The sequence below is a fragment of the Pleurodeles waltl genome, chromosome 4_1 (assembly GCF_031143425.1).
Source record: "Pleurodeles waltl isolate 20211129_DDA chromosome 4_1, aPleWal1.hap1.20221129, whole genome shotgun sequence".
In the NCBI taxonomy this organism is placed as follows: domain Eukaryota; kingdom Metazoa; phylum Chordata; class Amphibia; order Caudata; family Salamandridae; genus Pleurodeles; species Pleurodeles waltl.
In genome coordinates, this window is record NC_090442.1 from 476,846,828 (window position 1) to 476,864,300 (window position 17,473).

A 17,473-nucleotide genomic window follows, 5' to 3' on the forward strand; every position below is an offset into this window, starting at 1 on the left:
GTGTGTGAACTGCTTTTAAAAAATTGTTCAAGTCCGAAAAATGCTTTTGACTGATACTAAAGCTGATGAACAGACTGTCCTCCAACGCCAAATCAAATCAAATCAAATCATTAACATTTATAAAGCGCGCTACTCACCCGTGCGGGTCTCAAGGCGCTAGGGGGGAAAGGGTGGGTTATCGCTGCTCGAACAGCCAAGTCTTTAGGAGTCTCCGGAAAGCGGAGTGGTCCTGGGTGGTCCTGAGGCTGGTGGGGAGGGAGTTCCAGGTCTTGGCCGCCAGGAAGGAGAAGGATCTCCCACCCGCCGTGGAGCGGCGGGTGCGAGGGACGGCAGCAAGTGCGAGGCCAGCGGAGCGGAGGGGGCGGGTGGGGACGTAGAAGCTGAGGCGTCTGTTGAGGTATTCCGGTCCCTTGTTGTGGAGGGCTTTGTGTGCGTGGGTGAGAAGACGGAAGGTGATCCTTTTGCTGACTGGGAGCCAATGCAGGTGTCTCAGGTGTGCGGAGATGTGGCTGTTGCGGGGTACGTCGAGGATGAGGCGGGCCGAGGCGTTTTGGATGCGTTGCAGGCGGTTTTGGAGTTTGGCGGTGGTCCCGGCGTAGAGGGTGTTGCCGTAGTCCAGGCGACTCGTGACAAGGGCGTGGGTCACGGTTTTTCTGGTGTCGGCGGGGATCCAGCGGAAGATCTTGCGGAGCATGCGGAGAGTGAGGAAGCAGGCGGAGGACACGGCGTTGACTTGCTTGGTCATGGTGAGAAGAGGGTCCAAGATGAAGCCGAGGTTGCGGGCGTGGTCTGCGGGGGTCGGTGCGGTGCCGAGGGCCGTGGGCCACCAGGAGTCGTCCCAGGCGGACGGGGTGTTGCCGAGGATGAGGATTTCCGTTTTTTCGGAGTTCAGCTTTAGGCGGCTGAGCCTCATCCAATCTGCGACGTCCTTCATACCCTCTTGTAGGTTGGTCTTGGCGCTGGCGGGGTCCTTGGTGAGGGAGAGTACAAGTTGGGTGTCGTCGACGTAGGAGGTGATGATGATGTTGTGCTTGCGTACGATGTCGGCGAGGGGGCTCATGTAGACATTGAAGAGTGTCGGGCTGAGCGATGAGCCTTGAGGTACGCCGCAGATGATCTTGGTGGGTTCTGAGCGAAACGGAGGGAGGTAAACTCTTTGGGAGCGGTTAGTGAGGAAGGAGGCGATCCAGTCCAGGGCCTGGCCTTGGATCCCGGTGGAGCGTAGGCGGGTGATTAGGGTGCGGTGACAGACGGTGTCAAAGGCAGCCGAGAGGTCGAGGAGAATGAGGGCGACTGTTTCACCGTTGTCCATCAGGGTTCTGATGTCGTCTGTGACTGAGATGAGGGCGGTTTCCGTGCTGTGGTTGGTTCGGAATCCGGTTTGTGAGGGGTCGAGCAGGTTGTTGTCTTCCAGTAAGGTGGTCAGCTGTTTGTTGACGGTCTTTTCTATTACCTTGGCTGGGAAAGGTAGAAGAGAGATGGGGCGGAAGTTTTTCAGGTCGCTTGGGTCAGCCGTAGGTTTCTTTAGTAGGGCGTTGACTTCAGCGTGCTTCCAGCATTCGGGGAAGGTAGCAGAAGAAAAAGAAGAGTTGATGACGGTCTGGAGGTGCGGGGCGATGATGTCGTCGGCTTTGTTAAAGATGAAGTGCGGGCAGGGGTCCGAAGGGGCGCCGGAGTGGATAGAGTTCATGATGGATTTGGTTTCTTCCGTGTTGATGTGGGTCCAGTTGTTGAGGGTGATGTCCGGGGAAGCGGGTTCAGTGGTGTATGGTTGGGTCTGGTGTCCGAAGCTGTCGTGGAGGTCGCTGATCTTGCGATGGAAGAAAGTGGCGAGGGATTCGCACAAATCCTGTGAGGGCGTGACGGCGTTGGCGCTGGCGCTGGGGTTGGAGAACTCTTTGACGATGCTGAAGAGTTCTCTGCTGTTGTGGCTGTTTTTGTCTAGTCTGTCGGTGAAAAAGTTCCTTTTGGCAGTGCGGATCAGGTGGTGGTGTTCGCGTGTAGCGTTCTTGAGGGCGGTCATGTTGTCAGCGGTGTGGTCCTTGCGCCAGGCCTTCTCAAGGGCACGACAAGTTTTCTTTGATTCTTTGAGGGTGTCAGAGAACCAGAGAGGTTTTTTGGTGTTGGTCTGTCGATGCGTGCGTTTGAGGGGAGCAAGGTTGTCAGCGCAGTTGGAGATCCAGTTTGTGAGGTTGAGAGCTGCGTCGTTGGGGTCGGTGGTGAGGGTGGGTTGGTTGGCGGCGAGAGCGGAGAAGAGTTGCTCTTCAGGGATCTTGTTCCACTGAGGGATGGGTTGAGTGCGGAGGTGGGAGGTCTCGTGTCGGAATGTGAAGTGGACGCAGCTGTGGTCGGTCCAGTGTAGGGCAGAGGTGTGGCTGAAGAAGACGTGTTTGCTGGCGGAGAAGATAGGGTCGAGCGTGTGTCCGGCGATGTGGGTGGCGGTGTTCACCAGTTGTTTGAGGCCGAGGTTGGCGAGGTTGTCGAGCAGGGTGGTGGTGTTGGGGTCGTTGTTTTGTTCCAGATGGAAGTTGAGGTCGCCTAGGAGGATGTAGTCCGGTGAGGCGAGGGCGTGCGGGGAGATGAAGTCGGCGATGGCGTCGCTGAAAGAGGCGCGAGGTCCGGGAGGACGGTAGACGAGGGATCCTCTGAGGGTGGTCCTTGGGTCGGTGCGAATCTGAAAATGCAGGTGTTCAGCGGCGAGGGGGGGGTCTTCGGTGGAGGTGGTGACGCTGATGGAGTCTTTGAAGATGATGGCGACACCTCCTCCTACTTGGTTGGTGCGGTCTTTCCTGGAGATCTTGTAAAGAAACGCCAAAGAAAACAGCTGTGTGGCAGAAGTCAATTACTAACAAACATTTGCAATGCAATGGGTCTTGCATTTGCTCGAGTTAGAGCTATTAGCCTTGTAAACTCCTAACCGGAAGTTTCTTGCCACATAAATTGAAAATAAAAAGTAAAACAGTTTCACATAAGCGAGCCAATTCAAGGCGCCTCGCCATTAGCATGAAGGGGAGACACAAAAGGAAAAAGAAGTTTGCTTGCAGTCAAACGTATCAGCAAAAGTGCAATGAGCCATGTAATAGGGGCGATGTCCAAGGCAGTAACCAAACAACCCCAAGGAGGGACAAAGGTAAAGCATTTACCAATAATAAGAAAGGATTCTTGAAGGGAAAGCCCACGAACGAGTGCTAGTGATGGGCGTGCGGTGGATGTGGTTAAAAGCCCAGATACATACCAACACGTCAGAAAAACATTGCTTACACCCTGCTATGCTCAACCTAAATAGGGCTATCCGAAACAACTCTATTTACATGTATTTAAAAGTATGTGTATTTTGTGTGGTGTGCGTGTTTAGTGTGGAGGTATGGTCTGTTATGATATGATCTATAGCTGAAGCTGTCAGTGGGCTAGATCTAGAAAGAAAAGTCTGTTTACAGTTTCCTTGACACAACAGCAAGGCTACTATGGCCTTTCCCAGTTTATTCAAGTTGCGTCAGAATAACAGCACACCTTGATAAAGCCATTGGGTCTGGCTAATATTAGGTGAATGTTGAAATGACTGAATGTTATTTGCATCACATTTTCAATATTATTTTTGTTTTTGTTTTTTCACTTATACTTTGTGTTGCCTTAGTGTGAGATTTTGTGTGAGATTTTGACAGTTGGTCACATCGGCATGTATGAGAGTGTTATTATATAACTAATGTTGTCCATTAATAGAGCTCTAAGCACACACTGGTTTGACGAGACTTGTCCAACCGGACAAAGATTTAACCTGTTAATATCCCTGGCCAGTTGAATGACCTTCATTTTAACTTTAAAATGTTGAGGGGTGAATTCAGACAGAATTCCTTCAGTGCAGCACAGTGTCTGTAAGCAGGAAGTCTTCACTTGGATGAATCTGCCTCAGCAGGCCCCATGGAATCGAGCAGTAAAAGTTGGGCGTAAAGAGACACAAGGCTGAAAGTGTTTCTGCATCTACTGGCCACAGCTCCTGGCAGTCACAAAATTGACTTGAATGACAGTTGGCAGACAATTTGTGCCTGCTTGCATCACCATGCTTCCCTATCCCTGAGGGCAGAGCAACATGGGAAAGGTTAGATCAATTGGCTAAGCAGTGCCACCACAGCAGCCATAACGTAGCCACTGTGCAGTGTCAATCTCAGCAACTGCAGGGAGTGTGGAGGTTTGTATGTCAGAACAGTGCATGCCTTTACCACACATGCTATTACTCCACATTTTTTACAACAATCGTGCCTTAACCACGGATTCCTTTACCACGCATATCGTTTCAATTACATGCCTCTAGGGGAAAGTGCTAGCTTCATAGAAGTAGAATTTACTATTCCAAATCCAGTCTGCACTACTGTAGGGAAAGCAGTGGTCTCAAAAGTCAAATGCGCCTTCCCTAAGTCATTTGGTTGCAAAGACATGCGTGTTAAAGGAATGCATGGGAAAGTTCTATTCATTGTAACGGCCACGTTCTAATTGCAGCGCGTGATTCGGCCGTCGTGTGAAAGGAGTTTCTCGTGTGGGGGTCTTGGCCAGTCCTCTCCTTTGTTTCACTCATTAGCGAGAACTATTAATGAGAACCTGCTTCGGTGGAGGTAGAGAAGCGCAAGCAGCAGCTAAAAGGACCTGGATCAACTCACTGCAACAGCAGTTAGGGTGCTCTTGCGATTTCATTGCTGTGACTTTTCCAAACAATGTAAGCATCTGCAGTACAACACAGAGTAATGCGTGCTCATCCAAAATGTGAAAGGCATATGATTAATGCAGTGGGGATAACCTAAACAAACCATTTGCTAAAGAGGGGGCGGCCCAAAGCCCTCTCTGTATGTTGTTGATTTGCAAGAGCTACATCTCTCTCTATCCAGACCTAATTATGCAGCCCTTAGAAGTGAAAGTGAAAACTATCTAATTTCTTTTAAAATGTTCAGTCGCCTGAGGCAGTACTATGCACATATTATTGGCCAAATAAATAACCGTTTCCAGCGGTACCTCTCAATACATTTAAATGCAGTGAGATTAGCTTCTGGCATTTAATTTTTTACAGTTCTGTTTTACTCTTTTTTCACTTTCAGAATATTTTAATTCAAGACTCGGAAAGCTTCAGAAAGCAGCTCGAAGACACATTACACGATAAGGTAATGAAAGTGTTTTGATTGCTTCAATTACGTGTCATAGCTGAGTCTTAACTTATCAGTGTTGAGTAGATATTGTCTGCAGACACCGAATAAATGATTCTCAGTTTATCACCTGGCAGCGGCTTTCACATATCATAAATGTGATCTTATTAAATGTCCTATCATAAAGACGTAGAAAATGGATTAAAGAAAAATGATCTCAGTTTCGCTCTTCACAGTTTCGTGTTATGCAGATAAAATACATTTTATTTATAATATGCTTTGTATTCCCAATGCAGTAGCTTGAAGACGTTTCCAAATAAAAAAAACAATTGAATACCTTGCCTCTATTTTTTTTCATGTGATCTTAAGTTATTCATCTATTAATTAAAAATTATTCTCGATGCTGGGTTCAACATTATCGCCTCCATTTTACAAATGATACTCAATATTTAGTGTGCAAATGTTTACAGAATTGCACAGCGAGTAACAAGTTATGATACCTTAAGTATCCTCTTTAGAATACTAGGGTCCAATTCACAAAGGTAAACTTAGACATTTGGTCTAAACTTAGTATAAACATCTCAGTTTACGACTTTTAAATCTCCGCCCTGAGTGCACACCTAAAGATAGTACTCAGTAAATGCCGAGTACTTTGTGAATACCGAATGCTGCAAACTTAGACGTGTGGTCTAAGTTTAGACCAAACCTTTTTGAATCAGGTCCCTAGTGTTCAATAACAGTAATAACCAAACCACAAGGAGGTGTAAGAAGAAAAACCAGGTAAAGGGATCAGGGTTCACCCCTCCCTCATAACAATATACATACTAAAATACCAGATCCTTTCTGTGGGCAATTTGAAGCACCTACCTATGAGAACGTCAGTCTTTTGGTCCTGATCACCCCCATTGTTTGACTAATACTGGTGGTTACTGGCTTTGACTTGTGCCCTGGGCTCTGCTAACCAGGCCCAGTGCCAGTGCTCTGTTGAAATATATTTGGTAATTAGGTGAAATTATAATAGGCTCTGACAACCTACCTGTGAGTCAATAGTATATGGTAGGGCATGTAAGCTTAGAAACCCCCAGTTGAGAAAAAGGCACTTATGGTTGAACTGCTGTGGTGTCTGATGTCATGTTAAATATTTCTAAAGGTACAAAGGTCCCTCAAATGCAAATTGCAAAAAATAGCGATACAATGAGGTTTATGTCTGATATCCAAATGGACAATTTTATATATTTATTAAGTCAAAGTAAAAAAAAACCTTGTAATGGGGAAACAACCACAAGAAAAGTCATGAATACTTCCACACTCAGGCATTTCACATGTGACATTGATGAAGACACAATGGTGAGGTCACAAACTGCAAGTATCCATGCTCATCGATACAAATGAATAATTACAGCAATTTGAGTCAAGGTACTATAGTCGACGAAGTTTTGATCCCTTAACAAGATATAGGGATAATCAACAGGACATAAGGAGGAGTTATACTTGAGATATGAGAACACAGACAAGCTGTCTCAAGAAAATTCATTTTTTTCTATGGGATTTTTTGTGGTATGATTGAGGGTGTGTGTGCTAAGATTAAGTGATGTCTGTAACCCAGATACATATGTGTATTAGTCATTTTTGCTTCTCTTGATAAATTGGATTTATATATATATATATATATATATATATATATATATATATATATATATATACATATGAAGTTTTTGTATTATATCATTTGATTATCACTAATCAACGTGCTGGAATCAAGAATTATTTTAACTGATGTGTTGAAATTAACTACTCAAATTGTTTTGTATTGCTTGTTTGCCTCTTTCCTTTATCATATCTCTTCCTTATTTACTGTGTTGTTGATATTAAATGATTTACAGACCTGTCTCGTAAGTTAAGCCTAACTGCTCCTGCACCAAGGTACCAAGGGTTGAGCCAGGAATAACTTACTGAGAACTTGACTTGCCCTCATTTGTGATTGTGGCCTTATTGCAAAGTGAAGGTAGCTACCTTCCCTTACTGATAAACCACTTTTAACACTATGTAATAAAGGTCTTTAATCCGAAAGTGAATTGGGCTGCCACTTCTATCACAAAATTTGGGGAATTAGCCTATGCAGTATTGCTGATACCATTTTTCTTCTTTTCAATGTGGAATATTTTTAAATTAACAAAGATTAATAATAATAAATACTTATCTGATAATTTATATTTACCATATACTGATGTTTCCCTCTTTACTAGGAAAGACTGTCTGAGGAAATCGAAAAATTAAGGTCTGACCTAGATCAGTTGAAGATGAGGTCTAACTCGTTACATGATCACTCATTAACAAGGTACTAATGCAATACTTTTTGGTTACTTTTTCTTAACTTATTTAAAATGTTCGTATTGTAAAATGGTGTGGCGGGCTTTGAGGAAGAGAGATCATAGTCTTGATGTGATCTGGGACTGGTCTGTGGAATCCTCAGTGGTACAGTGGCACTCAGTTTTCGATGATGGTTCTATTGACTTATCTTTAGCAGATGTGCCTGAGCAGCAAGGAAGTCATTAGAGAAACAACAGTTCTTATTAATTGTAATTATTAAATGTAATAATGCAGCCTAGTGCTATCCTAAGGCAGAGATAGGCTCTACAGTAGTGAAAAACAAATGTTGGAGTATTTCACCACCAGGACATGTAAAAATTTAAAGTACATGTTCAACCTTTTAATAGCAATGCACCCAGCTTTAGAGGCTTAACTTAGGGGTGACATATGCAATAAAAGGGTAGTTTAAGTCTTGGCAAGGGGGTTATATTGCCAAGTCCATCTGGCACTTTAGAACTGTATTCAGATTTCAATGGCAGGCCTGGGATGTGTTTTAAGGGGATATGCAGGTGTGTGGCACTGTAGGTGCTGCAGACCCACTTGGTATCATTTTCATTTAATATAATACATATGTAAATTGTATAGGAATTAAGAACTATTTGTGTGGCAGAAATATTGTAGCTTTATTACTATTCTTGTTATCCCTTGAATTATTGTTGGTATAGTATTATAGGTCATATATTTTTTCAATTGTTTTGTGACCACTACATATGGGGAATCCAGATACACATGATTAAATAACTTTGCCCTTACTTTGAAGACCGTACCAATAATGCATCAAAAATGTCTACAACATGTTCCCATTGTGTTGCTCTCTGCCACTTCTCCTTTCCTGTAAAGCTGTAACTTATCTCTTTCCTCTCAATTTTGTTACTCCATACAGAGCTTTTTCTCCCAAAATAATATCACCAGCAAACATGTACTTTATCCGACCCTCCCAGACTCCTGATTATAAAGCATCTGTGTATCCACTCGGGTTCTCTAATGCCATGTTGCTAAAATCATCTCTTTTATCTCTAACATATAGTTCCTGTACTTTAAAAATGTTGTAGTCCTGAGCTCCCTAAAGAAAACTACTGTTGGTCTCTCCTTAACATCTATCTGCCTTCTTGGACACTCTTGAATACTACAGTGGTGAGCAAATTGACTAGTATAATTGTTCCATTGTCATCTAATGAACATAGAAGGTTAAAGTTAACACCCACCCTCCTTGAGGTCCCAATAGATCCACCATCTTTTAATGCCAACTTAAAGTGAGATTACTGTCCTCTAAGACTGTAATGCTTTACAAACTGGTGAATGGTCCATGAACATGTATTGGCCATATTCATGTATGTGCGGTGTGGGAAGTGAATGGGACTTGTGGCTGCAAGGGGTAGGTCTTGCAACCTGATATTCAGACTTGTATAGTGTTTGAATATTGTTGGCTTTCTTCTGCTGGGATCATCACAGTGGGGGTGTGGGTATTGAGACACACTACTTAAACTGAGCCAGTTGTTGAGTTAAAGACCGGTGCTTGGGATCTCACCATAGACATACTCCTCAGGCTAACTATTACCGTCCCAATGTATTTTTGAGTAATTGTTCTGGTGGCATACGTAGAGTGTAAATTGCTACGAAATAGTCCACATTTGTTCTTCATCTGAGCCTCGTGCTACATATTATTAGTGTTGAAAAATGGCCCTCTCTGAAGGGTCACCCCAAACTTTTTGCCTTCCTCCTCCTCTTTTTCTGACCTTATTTTTGTTGGCTTTAGGACTCTGACAATTTACAACTGCTAACCAGTGCTAAAGTGCATGTGCTGTCTCTCTAAAACATGGTAACATTGGCTCACACCCAATTGGCCTAATTAATTTACCTGTAAGTCCCTTGCAAAGTGCACTAGATGTGCCCAGGGTCAGTAAATTAAATGTTACTAGTGGGCCTGCATCACTGATTAGGCCACCCACATAGGTAGCCCCTTAAGCATGTCTCAGGCCTCTCTTTGCAAGGCCTGTCTTTGACTTGGTATTTAAAACTACGTGCCAAGCCTTAAACTCTGTTTTTTACTACATATGTCACCCCTAAGGTAGGCCCTAGGTAACCCATAGGGCATGGTGCTATGTAAGTAAAAGGCAGGATATGTACTTATGTGTTTACATGTCCTGGTAGGGGAAAACTCACAAATTCGTTTTCCACTATTGTGAGGCCTGCTCCTCTCATAGACTAGCATTTGAACTGCCCTCATATACTTTTGAGTGGTAGTTTCTGATCTGGAAGGAGTGGCCCTGTCATGTTTAGTATGGCGAGAATGGTAATAGAAAAGCCTCCTTACTGGCGAAGTTGGGTTTAATATTACTATTTTAGATATGCCACTGTTAGAAAGTGGGCATTTCTCTGCACTTACTGCCATCTGTGCCTTATAGCCTGTCTCCAATCCACGTCTGGTCTGTGCTGGTTGACAGCTCCCTTTGTACATTCCACCATGACAGCCATAAACACAGGACACTGACTCACATCTGCATTCATCTGTGTACTGAATGGGTCTTCCAGGGCAGAAAGGGTGGAGGGGCTCTTTCTTACATTTCAAAGCCAGTGGCCTACCCTCAAGCAAAGGACTGTAAACTCCCTACAGGGATCCTAGCAGACAGGACTGAAAGGGAACTTGTGTACTTCAAAACCACTCTTGGACGTTTCCCACACTTCAGAATCATTTCGGGAATATAAACCGGGTCTCTGACCCCACCAAATTGGACACTTCTTGACCTACACCTGAACTCTCAGAGGATCTGCCTAGCTGTTCAAAGGTCTCATCTGGACGGCTTTGCTCAGAAGGACTGCGGGCCAGCTTGGTGCCCTGTTGCCTGCTGGCCTCTGACTTTGCTGGAAGGACTCTGCCTTCCCCAAAAGTGCTCTCCAAAGGCTTGGATTGAGCTTGCCTCCTGTTCTGAAGTCTCAGGGCCTACAAACACTTCACCTTCTAGCTTCTAGCTAGTACACAGACTTCAGCACTGACTTCAGTGACTCCAGCACTGATGCCACTACCCGATGCTGCACTATTGGAAACGACTGCGTCAATGACACTGTGATAGCCCCAGTTGGAGCTATTGAGTTCCTAAGCTCTTTATTGGCATTTAATCATAAAAAATTAATAACTTTGCTTGTGTACATTGGATTTTCATTGTTTTGACCTTATCTTATTCAGACACATATTAGCTGGTTTTCTAAACCTGTGTGGTGTATTTCTGTAGTGTTTTCACTGTGTTACTGTATGAGTTATTGCACAAATACTTTACATGTTGCCTTCTAAGTTACGCCTGCCTGCGCTGTGCGAAGCTACCAGAGGGTGAGCACAGGATAATTTGGGTTGTGTTGTGACTTATCCTGACACTATTGTGGTCCCTACTTGGACAAGGGTGTATACCTTTGCCACCTGCAGACCCAATTTCTAACAGGTATCATGTTACACAGAAGTAAACAAAAGTGTACTGGGTGGAATGCTTGAATTAATCTTACCCATTGCTTTTTTGTTTACTGTAGTGTAACACCCTAAGTACCATGGTGGTGCCCAGACACGAGTCCTGTGTACACTGTGCCACTGGAACCAGGTTATAGCTCACTGATGAGCCCTAATCAGGGCTGAACTGGTCTTGGGTTGTTTGTGTTCAGGTTCGGGGGGGGGGCTGTCCTGACAGTTCCCAGGGACTGAGATTAATTCAATCATTCCATTCATCAATTTTTATATACATCAGCATGTTAGAAGGATAGTGTGATCTTTTTTAAGACATCTGAGTAGCTGTATTAGGTCAATCCAAACCTTCCTTGTATTCTGAACTTTTTTTTTTACTGGTTTATGCCCCTGCTTCTCTGTACCCATGTTCCCTTTGTGTTTCTCAAAGGCCAAGTTCTCATTTTCCCACCTCCGCCTCAGTATGATTAATTTCATTTAGTTAGTTGTGTTTGTAAGTTAACCCCCTCAGAACATCCCATGTATATACTTCTTTATTTGTTCTCCTTATCTCACTCTCATTCTTCTCTGATGGACCAGCCAGTAAGAGCATCAACGCATCCTACTGTGAAGCGTGCTTTGTGTATTGGGGGATATGTTTGATGGTGCATTGTTATTCATGATTTGCGTGATGGTGAGCCATATAGAGCTGCTTACTGTCACTTTGGTGGGATGAAGTGTGAGAAGTTAATCACAGAGAAAAAAATGTATTCATAAAAGGCAAACCTAGCACAGCACAGTTGCTCTGGAATCATCACTAACTGGCCAGAGCTAAATGGTTGAACATGTAGGAAACAAAGTGGTAACCTAGGCAACCAGCATCTGCTTAGAGTCGATACAGTATATTTATGTTTATCCTCCCCTGCAGAAAGCCCTCTACCCTTTCTCCCACAATCCATTTGACTTCCACTGCCCCATATCCCCATTTATCTTTTCCAGATTCCAGCCTTTCAATCTTCGCAGCAGCAGTCCATGGTTGGAGGTATGGAATGTCTTCTGCACAGAAGTCATATAAGCCTGACAATAACCATAAACATACATACAAAATGTTTGTGTCTCAGTGGTCTGTCAGAGGCCATGTCTAAGATATTATACAAGGATTTTGAACGTGGAAAAGCGAGATCACATATCTTCAATACATTTTCTCAATTATCTCAAATCATAGAGCAGGTGAAGGAAACTTGAACAACGTTATTCCTTGCCTGCCAACACTTTGGTAACAATTGAATAGGTTGGCTCTGCCATTAGATAAATCTACAAGCATGAGAAATTATAGATTTACAGGCATAAACATTCACCCATCAAAAACAAGGATTTTAGATTAGAATTAATGTTTTTTTCCTTTAACATGCAACTCTCATGAAAACTTGTAAGAAATGTTGCTAATATATGATGGCATCTCATATAGAAGACCAAATTTGTTTTTTTCTAGTTATAATAATTTCTGAGAAAATTTCAATAAGAAGTAGACCCTCGGAGTGCAGATTGCAGCATATCATGGAATGAAGACATGAATTCACTGGCAGACATTTAACAAATTAATATTTAGAGGACTTTACTGTCCCAGTAGTTCTTCAAACGACTTAGGAACATTAAAATATGACCAATCTCTCACCTTAGCTTAACTAAGATAATGCCCCCATATTTTAATAGAATGTAATACATTCTTGTTTATTTCCCAAGTTTATGTATGTATAGTGTGTGTGCACACTTTAGAAAGATAAAATTATTATGAGAAATATAATTCACGTGTGAGTGACAACATTCAAAGTATCATATGTGTTTGAGAGGCGTTGGTACATCTGAGGTGGTGATGTTTATGCTCATCACTGGATCATAGAACAACATCAGTAGTAGAGACTTTGAGCAAGAAAGCATTGTTAATTATGCCATCCGGCTCCTATTGCCAATCACAAATATCAATAAAAGTCTTTGAGACATAAGCCTTCACAATTGTCCAGCAAGCAAAGCCATATACTATGACACAATTAACCTGTTGTATCCATAAAATTGAGTAATCAATGATTGCTTGCCTTTTTTCAAATATTGATCACAATGTAGCAAAGCATAATGACCACTCATGGGGCTCGCTGAAAGGATAATTGCCTTTGTGCACCTAAATCATTTCCATTTTTTTAAAATCCCAAATGGACTGCTAGCATATTCAAATCCTGCTTAAAGAAGCACTGTTTGTAGATAAAGTCTAAAGAGAGCAGGCCTTTTTCTCTGTAATGAAGAATCACAATAGGGTCAGATTAATACTCATGAAAGCTGTAGTTCATGAATCTTAATTTATAATAGCCTCTGCATAGATAACGGGAGAATGAATTTGACCATTACAGACCATAGAAATAATTTCGGTCCTATGAAGTTTCTCCTTGGCCTCAACATCAAAAAATTGCTTTTGTTTTTTATATAGGAGTAATCGATTAGGGTCGGGTGTGCCTTCATTTGCAATATCAGGCATAAGTGCTTGAACCATAATATTTGTTTGCACATGCTTTTCCACAGAGATTAGAGCAAGCCTCGGCTTTGGGAGATAGACAACTGACTTGGATCAGAAAACACATATAGTCCATTACATTATGTTTTTTTCTAGTAAATGGGGTTCAACACAACTACCAAGGCAAGAATGATATAACTGTTGTTATAGCAGAAGACTGGCAGACTTCTCCATTGGGTTAGCGCTATGCTGAGGCCTTTGCTTTTGGTCATTGTGCAACTGTTTCTTGACTAGAGAGTTGAATTCCCTCAATTGTTGTTGTTAAGATAAAAAAGCATGTGCAATACAATGGGCCTCGCGTTTGCTCGAGTTAGAACTATTAGCATTGTAAACTCGTAACCGGACTTTTCTTGCTACATAGACTGAAAATGAAAAGATAGACAGTTTCACATAAGTGAGCCGACGGCTGTGAAGCAAACACACAAAAGGAAACAGAAGTTGGCTCACAGTGAAACGTATCGGCAAAAGTGCAATTATCCATGTTACCTGCAAAAGTGCAATTATTCATTTAACCTGCAAAAGTGCAATTATCTATGTAACAGGATCGATGTCATGCAAAGCACACAACTACTGCTCAGCGAGATCGCGCTACCCGCAAATCAAAGAGAAAAAGTAGTCCAGAAACCATGCAGAAAGCATGGAGCCTCGGATTTTTTCAGTGGTTGGTCAGTGCTCTCGAGGAGGGCTAAACACCAGAAGAGGCATGACTTATCCATGTCTTTCACTAATCAAATCAAGCGAATTTTAAAAGGCAAGCCCACGAACCAACCAAACTGCTGGGTGTGATTACAAGCCCATAGAGAGAGCAAGTAACAGGGACAGAGCGCTTTGCGCGCTCGACCCTAAAAAGTAGCAATCAGTGCTCTCTGACGATAGTCTTGGCTAGGACCGGGAACACACAAGAAAATATGTGCTTAAAGTAATATCCCATGACGTATATCAGAATGTGAATATTGAGTTTAGCCAATTTGCCCCTTGCAAGCCGCAGAACCATTTAATTAGAAGAAGACTTTAATAAAGGTGTACAACCGTAAGAAATGTACATAAAATTGTTTACTATGAACAATTGCAATTGAAGTTTTATGCAGAGTTTACTTTTTTAATCTCTGTGCAATGCCCTCATTATACCTGTGTATCGGCTTTTAATGCCAATGATTTTATAATACAACTGCGACTCAATATTTGGAATAAATTTCCAGGTCTAAGTTGAGTCCTGGTACTTGTCATATCACAACAATAGCTACAAGAGCCTAAAAAGTGGGCTGTGGTGGTTAGATTTTTTTCCTCCTCAAGTCCTACCACAGCAGGAAGAATGTTCAATTAGAGACAAATTCGACATACTTTGTTTTTTTGGGTTAATTTTAAATTTTTCCAGAATTACTAGCAATTGAGAATCCACTTAAAGTGTCCTTATTTCTCAGCACCACTCTGCCTGAGAACAACGTTTATTTCTGGATTAAATAAGTACATGTAGACACATTTTTAAAACTGTTCAATCAGTGACGCAGATGGGCACATGTGTCTTCATGCTTTTATTGTGAAAGGATAGTAGACTGGGCCAGAATGTTCTGATACTCATGAATGAAATTACCAGACATGAACGACATTTCTCTCTTGACAAAGTGTTTTTATCTCTTGAGGACAGCCGCAGCATTCAGCCCATTTAAGTTGGAGGAAAGTATTCATGTTTAAAATTTCAAGCCGTACAGTAGACGGAGTCCTTGTGCATGTCTGGTTTATCGCTCAGTGCTCGGCCAATCGTCTCAAGGCAATCGTGCTCTGAGCGTGCAGCGAGGGCATAATGAATAACGAGACCATTGTCAGTGCTTTCTAAATCGTTTTTGTACTATCAGGCGTGGTCAGGTAATGTACTTATGGAACAGTAGAATCCTACCAGCCTGTTTCTGCACAATTTCATGGAAAAACAATGTATCATACTGCATACAGCTTTGTGTGCTACGATTTTCCGATGCATATATGTTTGAGTTCTTTTCTGCAAAATTAAACACGAGTTGCATTCGTCCTCTTGAAAGATCCTATTTTGTCTGACTATGGAACCAGCAGCCACGATTTCCTTGGGTTAGAAAAAAGGCAGCTGATCTGAGAGCAGACAGCAATAATGCTGATTTAAAGTGCCTTTTTATTCTGAAAGTTTCTCAAACCCATCAGGAAATTTGCAGAACTGCACCCCAATCATGAGAAGTGGCTGCTTCAAGCACAGTTCTGCAGGTGCCCTCACTTGATGGCAGAACATGCTCTGTTCCGTTGGAGTCCATGACACACTCCTATACCCAGGCCTTGCCTACCGGTAGATCAGTAGAAACCCATCTGTTGCAGTCAATTTATAGATACTAAGGGGGCTTAGTGGAACATAAAAGACACAAAGGTGATCTTGCCTTACCCCTGCCAAGCACACCAGCAGGCTCTCTTTTAAACTGTCCCCCTCATCTTATGTTAATCACTGGCACCAAGGTCACACATGTAGGAGCCACTCTCAGCATTAAAATAACTCTTGTCAATATGTGCTTTCCTTTATACCCCAAAGAAAATCGCCCAATACAAGGTTGGAAACCATCATGCCCCGTCTTCAGGCCCTTCCTTTCCATGTTAAGTCACACTACATCAGCCTGCCAAAACTGAGGTGGCCTAACATACCACAGACAAACGGGGAGCTGGAAAACCAACCTTGGAGGTCATCATCTAAGCCCAGAAATCCCAGAACAGGCTCATGATCAACATCCCACAAATGCTTCAGCAGAAGGATCTCTAAATACTCCAGCGCAAAATCTGTACATTGCGTCTTAGTCCCCACACAAGTCCATAACTCAATCAATCATTTGATGATTCTGCCAGCTGCACGTATTCACTTTTTTCAAAATAATGAAACATCATACATTTATTAAATATATTAGTGATGTAAAAGAGAGAGCAAACTAAAACTTCACAGTAACGAACAATCAAAGGCAAATAATACCATGTGCATAAGGAGACAACATAAAGTCACCAAAAACACAATTCTAAAGCTTATGAGTGATATAATTGGGTTCATTAGCAGTCCATTTTACGCGTTGTCTCTAATTGGAAATGTTCATGTAGTTTATATCAATCAAACCAGACTGACACTTCTCGCCTGTCATCATAGCACAGCCATCTTTCATCACAGATGTGCCCTTTTCTAAAATTGATTTTTTCTAAGTACATTTGTTAGAAATTGGGTCTTTGGTCGACAGTCAGGTTATCCCCTGTTCAAGCAAGGACCCTCACTCTAGTCAGGGTAAAAGAGAATCACCCTCAGCTAACCCCTGCTTACCCCCTTGGTAGCTTGGCAGAGCAGTAGGCTTAACTTCAGAGTGTTAGGTGTAAAGTATTTGTACCAAAATACACGGTAACTTAATGAAAACACTACAAAATGACACAACACAGGTTTAGAAAAATAGGAAATATTTATCGAAACAAAACAAGACCAAAATGACAAAAATCCGACATACACAAGTCAAGTTTTTAAAGATTAAATTAAAAAATAGCGCTTAGAAACACAAAATGCTTCGATGAGGTGTTAACACGGCGTCGTGACGGAGTCGTTCCCAACAATCTGACACAAGCGGCGCCAGCCTCGGAGTCACGCGGACCCCCAGGTACAGTACCTTGGTGAAGAGTGAAATCAAGGCGTCTGTACAAAATGTTGAATCCGCGCACTTCGAGCAGTGTCGATCACAACGTGGTGCGATGACTTCCAGGGAGTTGTCAACTTCAGCGGGGCTGTAGGGATGTCGGGTCTGCGAAGTTCGTTGCGTTCCAGCGAGTCGGTTGCAGGTGGCGTCACCGGATTCAGCAGCAGCTTCGGTCTGGAGTCGCCCGAAGTCGATTTCCTTGAATTTTCACCAGCTTTTCCTTTCAAGGGCCCAGGGACTGGATAGGGAACCACTTGTCAGGGCAGGAGTCTCTCCAGAGACTCCAGGTGCTGGCAGAGAGACGTCTTTGCTG

The 17,473-nt window shown here is 42.9% G+C and overlaps 1 protein-coding gene across 6 annotated transcripts in view; it reads left to right on the top strand.

Moving 5' to 3' along the window:
• Positions 1-17,473, top strand: part of PPFIA2 (PTPRF interacting protein alpha 2) — a 1,804,029-nt gene that overhangs the window by 1,284,085 nt on the left and 502,471 nt on the right. For all 6 annotated transcript variants that reach the window (XM_069228760.1, XM_069228762.1, XM_069228763.1 and 3 more), the window contains 2 exons: positions 5,085-5,147; positions 7,376-7,467. In XM_069228760.1, coding sequence (XP_069084861.1) covers positions 5,085-5,147; positions 7,376-7,467 — 155 coding nt within the window. The remainder of the gene's footprint in view (positions 1-5,084; positions 5,148-7,375; positions 7,468-17,473) is intronic.